At 42.3% G+C, this 14,326-nt stretch overlaps 1 protein-coding gene across 2 annotated transcripts in view; it reads left to right on the forward strand.

Moving 5' to 3' along the window:
- Positions 1-3,945: 3,945 nt before the first annotated feature.
- Positions 3,946-14,326, forward strand: part of ULK1 (unc-51 like autophagy activating kinase 1) — a 111,341-nt gene continuing 100,960 nt past the window's right edge. The window contains exons 1-5 of one of the 2 annotated variants that reach the window (XM_070762662.1): positions 3,946-4,226; positions 5,041-5,112; positions 5,536-5,632; positions 7,135-7,227; positions 7,353-7,394. In XM_070762662.1, the coding sequence (XP_070618763.1) occupies positions 5,543-5,632; positions 7,135-7,227; positions 7,353-7,394 (225 nt within the window). In that variant the 5' untranslated portion in view covers positions 3,946-4,226; positions 5,041-5,112; positions 5,536-5,542. The remainder of the gene's footprint in view (positions 4,227-5,040; positions 5,113-5,535; positions 5,633-7,134; positions 7,228-7,352; positions 7,395-14,326) is intronic. The other variant, XM_070762663.1, reaches the window with a different exon arrangement.

Raw genomic sequence — 14,326 nt, forward strand, 5'->3', positions numbered from 1 at the left:
CTGCACGAATCCCAGCGACCAGTTAGGTCCATAGTTCCCTCTAAGCTGAGCAGTGAGCAATCGCTCACTTAAAAATCATCATCAACTCAGAGTTTTCCAAACCTGCCCAGAAGCCGAGAGGGAAAGAGTGAGAGGGAAGGAGAGAGAGAGGAAGAGAGGAAGAGAGAGAAACAGATAGAAAAAAAGAGAGGAAGGAAAAGAGAAAGAAAAAGAATGGGAGTAAGGAAGAGAGAAAGAAAATCAAAATCTAGTTTGAAACTAACTCAACTATTTAAGTGGCATTTTGATATTGATAGAGTTGCCCTATGATGAGCTCACTGTTATAGACACACAGTACAGTATTTTATTTTGAAATTCTCTGAGGCAAAACAGGGTGGGGTTTTTATTTGTTTGTTTGTTTGTTTATTTATTTATTTATTATTTCTGTGCCGCCCAGTCCCAAAGGGACTGCCGCTCAGACACTATACTTTTCCGCCCACCCCCCAAAAAAATTAGAGGGAACACTGGTTAGGTCCCACAGAGTGGGCCTTCTCCGGGTCCCGTCAACTAAACAATGTCGTCTGGTGGGACCCAGGAGAAGAGCCTTCTCTGTGGCGGCCCCAACCCTCTGGAACCAACTCCCCCCAGAGATCAGAATTGCCCCCACCCTCCTCGCCTTTCGTAAGCTCCTTAAAACCCACCTCTGTCGTCAGGCATGGGGGAACTGAGATATTCCTTCCCCCTAGGCCTATACAATTTATGCATGGTATGTTTGTGTGTATGTTTGTTTTTTTAATAAGGGTGTTTAGTTATTTTAACTATTAGATTTGTCAAACGCTGTTTTTGTTATTGTTGTTAGCCGCCCCGAGTCTACAGAGAGGGGCGGCATACAAATCTAATAAATAAATAAAATTAAATAAATAAATAACCACCCCCCCCCATGAAAGCACGCAGCATGCTTTCTCTTCAACAGCTGTTTCCCCAACTGATATTTACATCTGGGTTTTTTCCCTTAAAAAAAACAGTGGCTTAGCTTTGTGTTTGTTTGTTTGTTTGTTTCTTTGCCTGCCTGGGATGGAAGGCCACAAGGAAAGAGTAGGCAACACGGGCCCTTTCAAGCTGGTAGGAGGGAGGGACTCTACCTCCAGGCAAAATATAAACAAATCCAGGTTTCATTTCAGAATAAGACCAGTAGCAGTTATTAGAACACAATCTGCCTGGCAGGTGTTTGGGTTAATAATTAGAGCAGATTAAGGCAGCAATGGGAACTGCACAGCAATGGCAGTGTATTAATAAAAGAGCAGGATGCCTAATAATAGGGATTATAGCCATAAAAATAAGACTAATGAGGGTTTTCTTTAAAAAACAAAACAAAACATTTCAACAATAAGAATTGGGGGATCTGCAGTAGATGTACAGAATTGGGATGAAGCTAAACATTTTGGTGTTTTTAAACAGCGAGGGCTCTTAGAAAGATACTGGGGATATTTTATTAAGTGAAGATTCTCCCCCTTCTCCAATATTATGGAGAATAATCAGGGGTGGGCTGCTGCCTGGAGTGCGGGCGACGCAGTGGGGTAGCGAAAATGGAGCTCCAGCGCAGAGCACCCAATTTGCACAGAAAGATGTTGAAAGAAAATGCAGGGTGCCTTTGCATAAGCCACAGTGTGGTAGTAAAAATTTTGGTAGCCCTTCACTGCGAATACAGTAATCCAATATTCTTCTTCTCTGTTATTATGAATAAACCTCTTCCTTCCCCATTTCTACTGCGATTATGAAAAATCATCTCTGTCTTTTCCTTCTCTTTTTTCTCCTCCTCCTCTTCCTTCTCCTTTTCTCACTTCTTCTTCTACCTTTTCTAATCCTTTTCCTCCTCCTCCTTCTTCCCTTTCTATTCTTCCTCTTCCTTCTCTCCGCCTCTCCTCTTCCTTCTCCTCTTTCTTTACTTTCTCCTGCTTCTCCTTTCTTCTCTCTCTTCCTTCTCCTTCTCCTCCTTTTTCTTGCCCCAGCTAGAGACATTTTTCAATCTATCTTGCATAAGCGCAGAGACAAATCCCTTGTATGTCCAATCACACTTGGCCAATAAAAATTCTTATTCTATTTTATTCTATTCTATTCCACTCCAGTCTATATTCTTATTCTATTCTATTCTATATTCCTATTCTATTCCTCTATTTATTCTATTCTATATTCTTATTCTATTCTATATTCTTATTCTATTCTATATTCCTGTTCTATTCTATTTATTCTATTTTATATTCCTGTTCTATTCTATTCATGTTCTAATCATGTTCTATTCTATTTATTCTATTCTATTCTATATTCCTATTCTATTCATGTTCTATTCTATTCATTCTATTCTATATTCCTATTCTATTCATGTTCTATTCTATTCATTCTATTCTATATTTCTATTCTATATTCCTATTCTATTCATGTTCTATTCATTCTATTCTATATTCCTATTCAATTCATGTTCTATTCTATTCTATATTCCTATTCTATTCATGTTCTATTCTATTCTATATTCCTATTCTATTCATGTTCTATTCATTCTATTTTATATTCCCATTCTATTCTAAATTCCTGTTCTGCTCTATTATATTATATTATGTTTTATGTTATGTTTTATGTTATTTTTATGTCATGTATTATGTTATGTTCTATTCTGTTCTATTCAAAGCTGGAGCGACCCGAATCGGTCCAAATAGAAGGGGGAAAAAATACCTAAACCCCTTCACATCCTCAAGCGGACACGTGGCGGAGGCCAACTTCAAGTGGCAGCTGGTTCCATCAGCCCCTGTCTCGGACCCTCCCCCTTCCCTTTCCCCCCCTCTCCCGTCCCCTCCCGCGTGCCCTGTCCCCTTAAGAGGCATAATAACAATACAAAAAGATACAGCAATAAAAAAGAAGTCGAATATAAACTCTAATAAACTAACATAAAACTAAATTACCTTATGTTTTATGCTATGCATTGTTGTGGTTAGCTCTGGACCAACTCCTGCCCCAAGAAATGTGCAGGTGGATGTGGGGGAAACATCCACATGCCGCAGGCCTGTTTTGCTCCCGATGGAATCTGCCGACGAAGCCTCCTCTGACCAAGGAAGCATGAGTGACAGGGGAGAGGGGAGTTTGGCAGACAGCCCAGGAGGAGATCAATCATCTGTATCATCCCTGGATTCTGAACAAGAATTAACGACACATCCACACATGCCTAGAGTGATGCATAGGAGACAACAACTGAAGGATTATTACAAGAGAAAATGAGGCCACCTGTGGTTGGGTGGGATGTTGTAATTAGTGCTACAGATAAGAGTGCAGCCTGGTGTTTTAGCCTCATGGCAGTTTATCTGATTCATTGTTTTGTCAAGATCGTGGTTTTTGTTCTGTTCAAGATTGTGTGTGGACTTTCTGGACTTTAGAATTGGACTCAATTGGGTGAGCAATTGGACTGCATTTCACTTGTGTGTGCCTTGTGTGTACCAGAAAATCCCTTTGACATTTAAAAAGGGATCTGTTTCTGTTTTTAAAGACTTTTGGGTTTTCCTTTTACCGTGTGGTGTGTGTCTTCCTGGACTAATTACCCTGTAATTAGGGGGGGGGGGGGTTTGAAACACGCCGGCAGAACATGCATTAGGTTATGTTTTATGTTCTGTTCCGTTCGATCCAAAGCTGGAGGGACCCGAAACCCCTTCGCATCCTCAAGCGGACGCGCGCCGGAGGGCAACTTCAAGTGGCGGCCGGTTCCATTGGCTCCCCGTCTCGGATCCTCCCCCTTCCCTTTCCTCCTCTCCCCTCCTGCGCGCCCTGTCCCCTTAAGAGGCGTCTTCCCCCCCCCCCTTCCTCCAGTTCCCAGCCTCTTCTCCTCCTCCTCCTCCTCCTTCTCGGCGGACGAGCGGGCGCCTGACTCACCCGCGGCGGCTGCGCCTTTAAAAGGCCGCCCTCGCCGCCTCCCCGGCTGCTTTGGAAGAGGCTGGACCGGGCTGGCGGCGCCTGCGCTCCCTTTGCGACCGAAGCAGCGACTCCGCCAACCCGAGCGAGCGAAGCAGCAGCAGCAGCGCGACCCCTTTTTTTGCCTTTTGGGGGGGCGGGCGCCCCCTCCCTTCCCTCCTGCCGCAGCCGACGCATCTCCGGGGGGGCGCAGCATCTGGGCCAGCGGTGGCGCGACCGGCGGGGGCTCACCAGCCGGGGCCCCGGGGGTCGCAGAGCCTCGCCCGGCATCGCCCCGAAAGGCGACGGCGCTCAAGGTGGCCTTGAGGTTCTTTTTTTTAGGGAGGGGGGCGGTTGGGCGGAGCGGGGGGGAGGTTTTCCCAACAACCCTCCCCCCCGTTTTTCCTTTTGTTGGGGGTGGGGAGGACTTTAATAAAGTCTCTGCCCCCCCTCCTTTGGAGGATACTGGAGATGGCTTGGGTTTTATGGAGGGGGGGGGGACATTTCCTCACCTCACTTTTACGGGGGAGGCACTTTAATAAAGTCTCTGCTCCCCCCCTTTTCCTTGGGGGATCCTGGAGATGGCTTGGCTTTTAAGGAGGGGGGACATTTTCCCACCTCTTTTTCTTTACGGGGAGGACTATTCTCTGACCCCCTTCTTTGGGGGATCCTGGAGATGGCTTGGCTTTTAAGGGTGGGACATTTCCCCACCCCACTTTTATGGGGGGGCACTTTAATAAAGTCTCTGCCCCCCCTTTTCTTTCGGGGTTCCTGGGGATGGCTTGGCTTTTAAGGAGGGGGACATTTACCCACCCCACTTTTACAGGGGGGACACTTTAATAGACTGCCCCCCCCTTTTCCTTGGGGGATCCTGAAGGTGGCTTGGCTCTCAAGGAGGCTTGGGAAGGGGGGAGAATTCCCCACCCCCTTTCCTTTTGGGGGGGAGTACTTTAATAAAGTCTCTGCCTCCCCTTTCTTTGGGGGATCCTGAAGGTGACTTGGCTTTTAAGGAGGCATGGGGCAGGAGGGGGGGGAGTTTTCCCAACCCCCCTTTTCCTTTGGGGGAAGGATTTTATTAAATTGGGTCTTTTTCCTTTCTCTCCCCCCCACACACTTCTTGGGATCTTGAAGGTGGCCTTGGCGACGGATCGGAGCGGCTCCTGGGGGCGATGAGCACCTCACGTCCGCCTGGGGGCGTTTAAGGTGGGGAGCGAGCTTGACGCGTTGGCTTGGAGGCGGGGGAGTTTGGCTTGGTTTAGGGGTTCCCCCCAGAATTTATTTAGGGGTGGGGTGGGAGGTTGCCAGGATAAACCCCTTCTATTTCCAACCAATTCCATATGGGAATTGAACTGCCCTCCCCCCACATACACGCATACCTGGGTCTTATAGAGAACACCTTTACTTTTTCAAGTTTCTAGTTCCTGGTGACATTGATCCAGAGAAGGGGAGGGAGAGGAGCCGCTTTGAAAGAAAACCGGCTCCTGTTTCTTTTTTTGTTTTTCCTCTTCTGGGAAAGAAAAAAAATTGGCCATCTCAACCCTTGGATTTCCTTCCCCTCCCCTCCCCCAAAAACCCCCTACCTTTCTATTTTCCCATTTTTTTGACTTTTTTATTTTGTGCCTTCAGAAACGACATGGAAGCAGTTGGAAAATTTGAATTCAGCAGGAAAGATCTGATCGGGCATGGCGCTTTTGCCGTGGTCTTCAGAGGCCGGCACAAAGAGGTAAAGAGGATTTTATTTTATTTGCTATTTATTATGTTTAAAAGTTCTGGCCTCCTTTTTTTAAAAAAAAAGAAAGGATTTTTAGTGATTTTTCTGCTGAGACAAGCCGGGCGCATTTCTCAATTCCCCCTCTTGAAATGATAACCTCCGATAGGACAGTGAGAAAAAGTAGTAATCAAATCATTGATTCAACTAAGTTGGTCCAAACAAGCTGGCAAGTTTTTATTTATTTATTGTAATTTGCCAAACAGGAATAATGTAAAAATGCAATGACAAGGACCGTAGGCATGTTAGTGCCCTTGTGCACACCTTATACATTTAAAACTTCTAAATCCATGTTGGGAGTTTAGAAAAACCTCTTTCCCCTTCAGTTCCTTGTAAGAAACTCTGACTTTTCGAGTAACCCCAAAATTTAAAATGAATCCATAAGTAGGCCTGGCAGATCAGGTCCATGGTGTGCCTCTCTAAAACCCCCAAATCTCTGATAAAAAGCAGCCACGGTTTTCACAAGAAACTTTGCAAAAGCGGCAGAGATTGAATCATTGGGCTGATGCAATTAGGAGAAAGAATTGGAGAATTTGCTTAGGCATAAAGTAAACCAGGCCTTATCTTACTGTCTCCTATCAAAGCAGACACAAAGCAAGGGAAAAAAACTCTCTTGTTGTCCTGGAGGATCTATAAATAAATATATTTCGGGTTTCTCTTGGTCGCTATGGGAGACGAGAGAATCTCCAGGCAGAACACCTGGAGTGCTTTTAGGCTGGGAGCATGGTAATGCCTGCATTTTACATGTTAATAAGTGGGAGTGGGGACTTCTCCAAAGTATTTTCATTATCTTTGGGGGAAGAAAGGAGATAAAGGTTTTGTTTTGCTTTTTTTGTTTGTTTTGAATAGGAAGGATCTTGGCAAAGAGTTTGCAAAATTAGAATGACTTTTTTGTAGTGGAGTTGAGACATTCTTGCTAAAAACAAGGATATCCAGACTGTGTATTGTATCCTCTCCTGCATAGGTTATAATAAAGTAAACGTGCAATTCTCTATTTGGGGACTTGAAGGATAAAGAGAGGAAAATGAAGGAGGTTCACATCCTTTGCTTTGTGGTGGATGTTTGTTGCTAGAAATAAGGCCTTATTTAATTTGGAGGATTTTGTGCTGGGGGATGTGTTAAGAAGCGGGGGAAATTAAATCAGAGAGGGCAAGACTGAACTTGCCTCTGCTAAAACCCAAATAACCAACATTTTCAGACCAACTTTTATACTGTCAATTATTGTTTGCCCGCCTATCTCGAAGCTGCAAATGACTCAAAACTACTGACAGTGTTGTTTATCTGTGTTTGACCCAGTCTGCAGTACAAAGTGGTTTTATCAGCCACAGTGTGTTTTGGGGCATGGTTGCTTGTGAGTAAATCAACAAACCCTCATGAACTGAGTTTTGTGGGTTTGTTGGAAGTGTGTGATGGAAAACTCAGGAGCTCCTATTCATCCTTGATATTCCAACTTTCAGAAACCCGAAGTCGAGGTGGCCATCAAATGCATTAATAAGAAAAACTTGGCAAAATCCCAGACGCTCTTAGGAAAGGAGATCAAGATCTTGAAGGTAAATGGAAGGGGAAAGGGGAAGTGACTTTTGGAGAGTGAACCTTGTCACCTGAATTATTGAGCCGTGTTTATGTTTGCTTGATAAGTAATGGGTTGCTCTCCCCCCCTTTTTTTTCTTTCTAGGAACTGAAACATGATAACATCGTGGCTCTCTATGACTTCCAGGTATTTTGTCCTGAATTCAGATCCAAAGATTGATGGGGAGAGGGAGGAGGGAAGGGGTGATGGGCCAAGAGAGGGTGGTGTTTAATTGGCTTTTTATAGCGGATGACAAGAAGGATGGAGATTTGATGAAAATTCCAGCCTAGATTGATCCATGGGACAGGAGGTATTTAGCTGAAATGGTGGACTTTCGGCAGTGGGTTGCTCACGGTTCGGCCCAATTCTTCGAACTGGTAGCGCTGGCATGTGCAGAAGCGTTGCACAAATGAATCGGCAGTAAAGGGTTTAGAACCCACTACTGAGTATTTTAAATATAGATTAGAATATAGAATATTCTTTATTGGCCAAGAGTGTTTGGGCACACAAGGAATTGATCTCTGGTGCATAAGCAGAGATACAACATCTCTGGTGTTGTATATACAAACAACAAAACAATAGAATAGAATAGAATAGAATAGAATAGAATAGAATAGAAATAGGATAGAAAAGAAATTTTTATTGGCCAAGTGTGATTGGACACACAAGGAATTTGTCTTGGTGCATATGCTCTCAGCGTACATAAAAGAAAAAGATACATTTGTCAAGAATCATGTGGTACAACACTTAATGATTGTCATAGGGGTCAAATAAGCCATGAAGAAACAATCAATATTAATAAAAAATCTTAGGATACAAGCAACAAGTTACAGTCATATAGTCCTAAGTGGGAGGGAAAGGATGATAGGAATGATGAGAAAAACTAGTAGAAATAGAAGTGGAGATTTAGTGATTTAGTAATCATAAAATAGCCATAGAAGAAGGTAGTGGAAAAATTGAGAAGGATAATAGTAATACAGACCTACTACCTAGGTAAAATATCTTTAGATATAAGACAATGCTGTGGGAATTAGGTGTTCATCAGAGTGATAAGAGGGGAAAAATGATCTGGGCCAGGTTGTTTTGGCCTGCAATGGCAAAAAAAGGCAACCCTTCAAAGTTTTTATGGAGATATATGTATGTATGTATGTATGTAATCCTTAAAGAGCTGCAGGTTGTTTTAAAAGAATGAAATGTCTGTTTTAAGAATGCATTGGTATAATTTGGGATTGTGAGCCATCGGTATTTGCGTGGCCCTTGTCTAAAGTTTCATTGCCGGCATTGTTTCTGTTGTTGGTTTAACTTGTTTATTTTTTCCTTTGGGAAGTTTGGGTCCTTGGTTCAGTTACATTGTGATTTTTTTAACAACAAAAAAACACACCCCCAAAACAAAATTATACGGTACTGTAGATGAAACAGGAACAGGAAGGGCATTTCCTGTTTTGTATTTGTGTTTTGATTCCTTTTTTTTTGGAGTGGGAGTTATTTCAAATAGTAAATTATGGATCTTGTTGCCTTTAAAAGTCTTTGGAGAGGGGTGGCATACAAATCTAATAAATTATTATTATTATTATTATTATTATTATTATTATTATTATTATTATTATTATTATTATCTGGCTTTCTCCGGCCTTGAGCTGTTTTATCTCTCTCTGTGTGGAAATAACTTTGGTGTGTGGATGTTTATTTCTCTCGGTGCCTGGGCACATCTCCACCCTCTTCAGGAAACAAAAAGGTTTGGTTAGTTTCCCAACGAAATTGACCAACGTTGTTTGCCTCTGCAAGGATTTGCAATGCTGTGCAATTGTGTGCCTCTGTGTATGTGTGTCTACACAAGACACACTGCTTGGTGGTAAAATTACCCAAATCCGATTTGGGACACAGATCCCTGGGCCGACTTCCATCCCCCAGGCCTTTGTTTTGAGATTAAGCCGCCTTTAATTGCGTTGTTGCTTTCCCACAGGCGGGGTGGTTGCTGCGAGGAACTGGCTGGCTCGTTGCAATTGTGCGCCGGAGATTTGTTTGCCTGTCTGGCCCGTCATGTGGTCTCCAGGCCGCCTTGTTTGTTGACATTCTTTTCGCCGGCTCTGATTGGCCGAGAGCGGCTGCTGCGTCACGGTTGCAATTTGATGCCCGCTGGAAACTTTTGTGGCGTGAGCCGCTTGCCGGCGCTCCGCGGCGAGCAAGGCATGCTGGGAAAGGTAGTCTTTTGGTTGCGAAGGGGGCCTTTTGTTGCTGGGTTTTTGTTTTGTGTGGTTTTTGGGTTTTTTTGCAATGTTGCAATTTAACAACGCTTTCTTCGCCCCTTCGCGCCCCCCCTCCATAATTTCTTCTGGCTTCAAACTGTAACCTTTATTGTGTTTTGGACAAAATAAATAAATAAAAATAAAGAAGAGGGGGGAAAAGGGTTTTGAGCTTCCTGTTAAGCCTGATGGGATAAATCACATCCTCCCCCCATAGATTAGTTGATCAGTCTTCCAAAAATTGAGGGGCTGCCACAAAAAAGAGAGGGGGAAAAAAAGAGGGGGTCAACTCGTGGAGCTTTAGCCTCACAATCGGGGAGGTTGTAAGTTCTATCCTAAGTAGAGGCAGGTGTAGGGTTTCCTACTTGGGGCAGGGGGTTGGACTAGATGACCTGCAAGGTCCCTTCCAACTCTGTTAATATGTGAAGTGAGAACAGATGGAAGCTTATTAACAAACATCCAAAATAGAAATAGACATTTCCAGATAGTGAGGACAATGAATTTTCTTTCTAAAGTTGTGGGTGCATATACAAGATGGATATACAGTATGTTTTATCCCAGGCATGTTTAAATTCAGTTACTGTGGATTTAACAACCACGTCTGCTGGTAAGTTTGTTCCAAGCATCTACTACTATTTCAGTAAAATAATATTTTCTCACGTTGCTTCTGATCTTTCCCCCAACTAACGTCAGATTGTGCCCCCTTGTTCTTGTGTTCACTTTCCTATTAAATAGGTACGTAGGTAGGTAGATAGATAGATAGGTAGATAGAGATAGATAGATAGATAGATAAAAAGATAGAGAGATGGAGAGATAGACAGACAGACAGTCTATCTCTCTATTATCTCTATCTTTTTATCTATCTATCTACCTACCTACCTATTTAATAGGAAAGTGAACACAAGAACAAGGGGGGACAATCTGACGTTAGTTGGGGGAAAGATCAGAAGCAACGTGAGAAAATATTATTTTACTGAAAGAATAGTAGATGCTTGGAACAAACTTACAGCAGGCGTGGTTGGTAAATCCACAGTAACTGAATTTAAACATGCCTGGGATAAACATACTGTATATCCATCCTAAGATAAAATACAGGAAATGGTATAAGGGCAGACTGGATCGATCATGAGGTCTTTTTCTGCTGTCAATCTTCTATGTTTCTATCTATCCATCCATCCATCTATCAAATTTCTAGGCCAGCCTTCTTCAGGGGACTCAGGGCGGCTTACAAAGTAAAATCAATACAAAATATAAACCCCAACCAAATCTTAAAAACCCAACATTTAAACCCACTCATCCCAGTCTCAATCATATTATCGGCTTAAGCAGAATTTCGGCCCTTAATGGCCCCAGGCCTGCCAGCAAAGGTGTGTTTGCACCTCCAGCATCACTGGAGGCTTTTAAGAAGAGATTGCAAAGCCATTTGTCTGGAATGGTAGAAGGTCTTTTGCTTAAGCGGAGGATTGGGCGTCATACAGTTCTAATAAATTATTATTAATTATTATTATTAGAAGACCTTCAAGGTCCCTTCCAGCTGTAGGCTATACAGTATTCTTTAGTTTCCCTACTCCTATACCTCCAACTTGGAAACAGAGCAAATATAATCAACCCTCTTTTCTGAGAACCCTGGAATTAAATAATGCAGTTTTAAAAAAATATTGGGGCTTAAATGTCGTGTACTGTGTAAGGTTGCCAGTCCGTGTGTTTGATTCAGTGGGGCTGCAGCGTGCATGGGAAAACACAGCTGTCGTTCTCTTTGCATTTGGAAAACAAGACAGCTTGGAATTTGGACAGTGGGTTGTGTTTTCTGTTATTTGATAGGTGTTTATTTAAAGAGGTGGTTCTCCCAGGCATTAACTCAAAAGGGCCCTGAACAGTTTTTGGAGATTGCTTTGCCTTCAGGTTCAAACTTTTAAAAGATGTGACACAAAGGGAAAGAAAGAGGAGGAGAGAGAATGAAAATCCTCGCAGCTGGAGAACAATTGGAGGGTTTAACCAGGGCTGCATTTGTTTAGTTCCCAACCTGTGAACCCCTCATTAAAATTGGGCTGCGTGAGTGGCTGGTGTACCTGCCACTCACACAAAACCATTCCCTTTCCCTCCTATCCAACCTCCCCCATCTTGCACCATGCCTCCATGGTTGGAGAGCGTTGCTTCCAGGGCATGGGACCATGGCAACCATGGTTGTCCAACTTTTTTAAAAAAAATAATATTTAAACTTTTATTATTTTAAAAAAAGTCATATCGTTGTTCTTACAGATCTAATACCGTTTCTGTTATCACATCATCATTACAATTCCTTTCATTGCGTCATAAGCAAACCAAATACAAATCATTATATTAATATAAAACAGAATGTTAATATTTCCAAGTCTTTTGCATATACACCTATACTCTATATTGTCAATTTTGATTTTTTTTATTGCGGATCCATCTATACCATTTTCCCCATATCTCTTTAGTTTCTTTATTTCTTACTCCTTTAATTTCATTTGTCACGATGGGATGGGGTAGTGATTTCTGACAGTCTCAAAATGGGTGAGCAGTGTGGTCGGGCATTAGGAAAAGCAAGTAGGATGCTTGGCGGCATAGCTAGAGGTATCACAAGCAGGGAGAGGGAGATTGTGATCCCCTTATATAGAGCACTGGTGAGACCACATTTGGAATACTGTGTTCAGTTCTGGAGACCTCACCTACAAAAAGATATTGACAAAATTGAACGGGTCCAAAGACGGGCTACAAGAATGGTGGAAGGTCTTAAGTATAAAACGTATCAGGAAAGACTGAATGAACTCAATCTTTATAGTCTGGAGGACAGAAGGAAAAGGGGGGACATGATCGAAACATTTAAATATGTTAAAGGGTTAAATAAGGTTCAGGAGGGAAGTGTTTTTAATAGGAAAGTGAACACAAGAACAAGGGGACACAATCTGAAGTTAGTTGGGGGAAAGATCAAAGGCAACATGAGAAAATATTATTTGACTGAAAGAGTAGTAGATGCTTGGAACAAACTTCCAGCAGACGTGGTTGGTAAATCCACAGTAACTGAATTTAAACATGCCTGGGATAAACATATATCCATTGTAAGATAAAATACAGGAAATAGTATAAGGGCAGACTAGATGGACCATGAGGTCTTTTTCTGCCGTCAGTCTTCTATGTTTCTATGTTTCTATATATTTTTTTTCTTCCATATTGTGCTATTGAAATTCTGACCGCAGTAACTATGTGCGTCATTAGATAGAGATTTTTGTCTGGGGGAGCACCGTTTCCACCTGCCCAGAAGCATACTTTCTGGAGAGTATTCAATTTCCTCTTCCAATATTTCTCTAAGCCACCTATGTGTGGTTTTCCATATAATTTGAATTTTAGAGCACGACCACCACATATGAAAAAAGGTTCCTGGGTTGTCCAACCTTTTGTCTTACCTGGGCCACATTGTCTTGGGCCATCTGTAAAATATATCATTCATGTGTAGAAATAATGTATGTATATTAACAGATTAACAGTGTTGGATGGGATCTTGTAGGTCATCTAGTCCAACCCAATTATAAGTGGGAGGAGAAGGGTGACCGGAACGATGAGAAGACTGATAGTAATAATAATGCAGCCTTAGTAAATAGTTTGATAGTGGTGGGGGAATTATTTGTTTAGCAGAGTGATGGCATTTGGGGGGAAAACTGTTCTTGTGTCTAGTTATTCTGGTGTGCAGAACTTGAGTGTAGGAGTTGAAACAATTTATGTCCAGGATGTGAGGTGTCTAAATATTTTCACAGCCTTCTTTTTGATTTGTGCAATATGCTAGTCCTCAACGGAAGGCAGTTTGGTAGCAATTGTTTTTTCTGCAGTTCTGCAGATAAGGATGTTGTGGGGACCGAACCAGTATCTATGTTCACACATCAGGTCTTGCTAATTCAGCTTGGTGTGGTTTCCGAATTCAGCTATTGTGACTTGTAGACAGTGGTTTATGGGTAACGGGAATGTATAGACAAAACATGGCTTAAACAGGGGATCAATTAGAGCAGTGTTTCCCAACCTTGGCAACTTGAAGATATCTGGACTTCAACTCCCAGAATTCCCCAGCCAGCAAATGCTGGCTGGGGAATTCTGGGAGTTGAAGTCCAGATATCTTCAAGTTGCCAAGGTTGGGAAACACTGCATTAGAGGAAAATGTGACCTCAGGTGGGCCAATCCACCAGAAGAGAGAGTTGGCTTGATGAGCCTAGAGTATAAATGCAACCAAATGGAGTTTGTGTGCATTCAATCGCAATAACAGGAATTACAACTCATTTGAGATATAGATTCAGCGTTAGGCATTTTTTAAAAAAATATTATCTTTTTTGGGGCTGTCCATGAGCTTATTCACTCCTGTTTCTTGAATAGAAAAAAAGAGAAAGAAAAAACCCAGCCAGTCCAATTGTCTGGTTTTCACCCAGAAGGTACAGCAGAGAGTTTTGCTAACTTTTTAAGATAAAGTCCACCTTTTGCATCATTCTCCTCGCTGCAATTTCACTTCAAGCAACTTTCAATCTCTCTATCTAAAAGACAAATGCCACTCGCGCATCATCATAAAATCTCCAGAACTGTAAAGCCTACAAACTTGAAACTTGGCATGTATGTTCCTCCTGCTTCTAGGTGCTTGCTAAGAAAGGATTTTTTTAGAAATGACCATTAGATAATTAATTATTTCTTATATTATTATTAATACACTCTGGTCTAAGGAGGTAGACGTTCTACTCCCTCTCCCCACCTGAAAAGAACTCTGTTGAGTTTTGTCCAAACTGACCCCTTAGATTTTGAAGCCATTTTTTAATATCTTCTTTCTTTCTTTCTTTC

This window comes from Erythrolamprus reginae, chromosome 10 (genome assembly GCF_031021105.1).
Source record: "Erythrolamprus reginae isolate rEryReg1 chromosome 10, rEryReg1.hap1, whole genome shotgun sequence".
NCBI lineage: Eukaryota > Metazoa > Chordata > Lepidosauria > Squamata > Dipsadidae > Erythrolamprus > Erythrolamprus reginae.